Here is a 1,640-nt window from a genome sequence, read left to right on the forward strand (position 1 = left end):
GCCGCGCCCCGCGCCCGCCACGCCGAAGCCCGCGAGGCCGGAGCCCACGGCGCCGCAACTGCCCGCAGAGGACGACGACGAGGAGGAGGAGCGTTTCCAGGGGTGGAAGCCCTTGCCGAAGGACGACGCGCTGTCCGAGAGGGAGGACGGCGAGGGGCTGGGGCTGCCGATCTTGTTGCAGGTCGCGGCGAGCATGGCCAGCGGCGTGGAGCCTACCCGCGGCTCTTCCTGCGGGCACAGAGGGGGAGAGCGGCGCGGCACCGGCATCAGCCTCGGAGCAGCCCCGCTGCCCGCGCCTCGCGCAGCGTCCCGCCACCCGCRCTGTCCCGCCACCGGGACGGAGCCGGCAGCGCGGCGCGGGGCTCCCGGCGCCTTCCACTTTGCAGCAGGAAAATTCCCGCGCAGCTGCTCGGAAAGGGTTAAAATGGGGAAGGGGGGGGAAGGGGAAAAGTTGTTTCGCTTATCCTAAAGACCCCCCCACACTACATACACCCGCAGCACGGATGCGACTACGGTCGCATAGCTTCTTCTCTTTGCTCAGGAACTGGCCCGTTCCCGTTCCTCAGGCAAGAAAGACTGTTTTCTTAAGTAAAATAATTGCACGATTACAAAATAAACAAAAATTTAAAAACATGGGAAAAAAAMCCTCTTCCTTAAACAGACTTATTTACGTCCCAAAAATAATTAAATATAATTTTAACACACGTACAGATGCATGTAGACGCAAGTTTAACGTACCTGCTGGACACGGCGAGCTGTGTTATTTTAAGTGAAAATAATAAGTAAAGAAAAAACTGCTGCAAATTTAGAAATTGCACACGAAAAATGAGAGTGCTAGGCTTGATTTTTTTTCCTTCTAGCAGTCATATGTAAAGAAGAAAGGCCGCTTCTCCGGGGGCACAGGAACAGCACAGCCCAGGCTCTGTAAGTTGTTTCTACAAATGCCCTTAAAACCTTTTCCTGCTAACTGAAAAGTGACTCTGCCCCCTTTTCCCCCTCTCTCTCTTTCTTTTCTCCTAAACTCACTTGTACTTAAGGAAAAAAAAAAAAAAAAGGCTCAATAGAGGAGACTGATAGCCCCGGTCAAGACAGGGGTGATTTTAACCCCCTCCAATCGACAATAAAAAGAAACTAATTAAACCAGCAAGAGAAAAAATCCTTAGACTCACCCCTAGAAGTGAAGTTGCCATCACACAAAAGTGCCCTCCTCTCAGAGGATCTTTTTTATATTGATAAATCAGAGGCAGTGTTTTTTTTAGAGGTGTGCAATACAATGATCAGTTCCGCCCATTCCACCACAATTGTAGCTCCCTCTCCGGCTTTGAAGTGCCGCTGAGCCGCCGCCAGCCAATCGCGGGCCCCGCCGCGCCGCTCCGCGACGTGACTGCGTGAGGTCATCAGCGCCGTCGAGCAACGCGGCCGGCCACCGCGCCCCGGCCCCGGCCCGCACCGAGCCCTGCGCTCCGCCGTGGCGGCCCCTTTCTGCGGTCCGGGAGGTGTTTGTCACCCAGCTCGGACTTTCCTGCCTAGAACCGGTTAATCCCCTGCTGCCCTTTCCGACACCCCGCGGTCTCCCGATCAGCACATAATCTGACAACAGGTTTTTCTCCCTGAGTTTGGAATTATTCTGGACTGTTTAA

At 54.6% G+C, this 1,640-nt stretch overlaps 1 protein-coding gene across 1 annotated transcript in view; it reads right to left on the minus strand.

The window, feature by feature from the left end:
• Positions 1 to 1,190, minus strand: part of SP8 (Sp8 transcription factor) — a 2,424-nt gene extending 1,234 nt beyond the window's left edge. The window contains exons 1-2 of the mRNA XM_026045118.1: positions 1,170 to 1,190; positions 3 to 228 (exon numbers count right to left, since the gene is read on the minus strand). Of these exons, the coding sequence (XP_025900903.1) occupies positions 3 to 228; positions 1,170 to 1,190 (247 nt within the window). The remainder of the gene's footprint in view (positions 1 to 2; positions 229 to 1,169) is intronic.
• Between the last annotated feature and the right edge of the window lie 450 nt (positions 1,191 to 1,640).

The sequence above is a fragment of the Nothoprocta perdicaria genome, unplaced genomic scaffold (genome assembly GCF_003342845.1).
Source record: "Nothoprocta perdicaria isolate Ctin4 unplaced genomic scaffold, notPer1 scaffold_106, whole genome shotgun sequence".
NCBI classification, from domain to species: domain Eukaryota; kingdom Metazoa; phylum Chordata; class Aves; order Tinamiformes; family Tinamidae; genus Nothoprocta; species Nothoprocta perdicaria.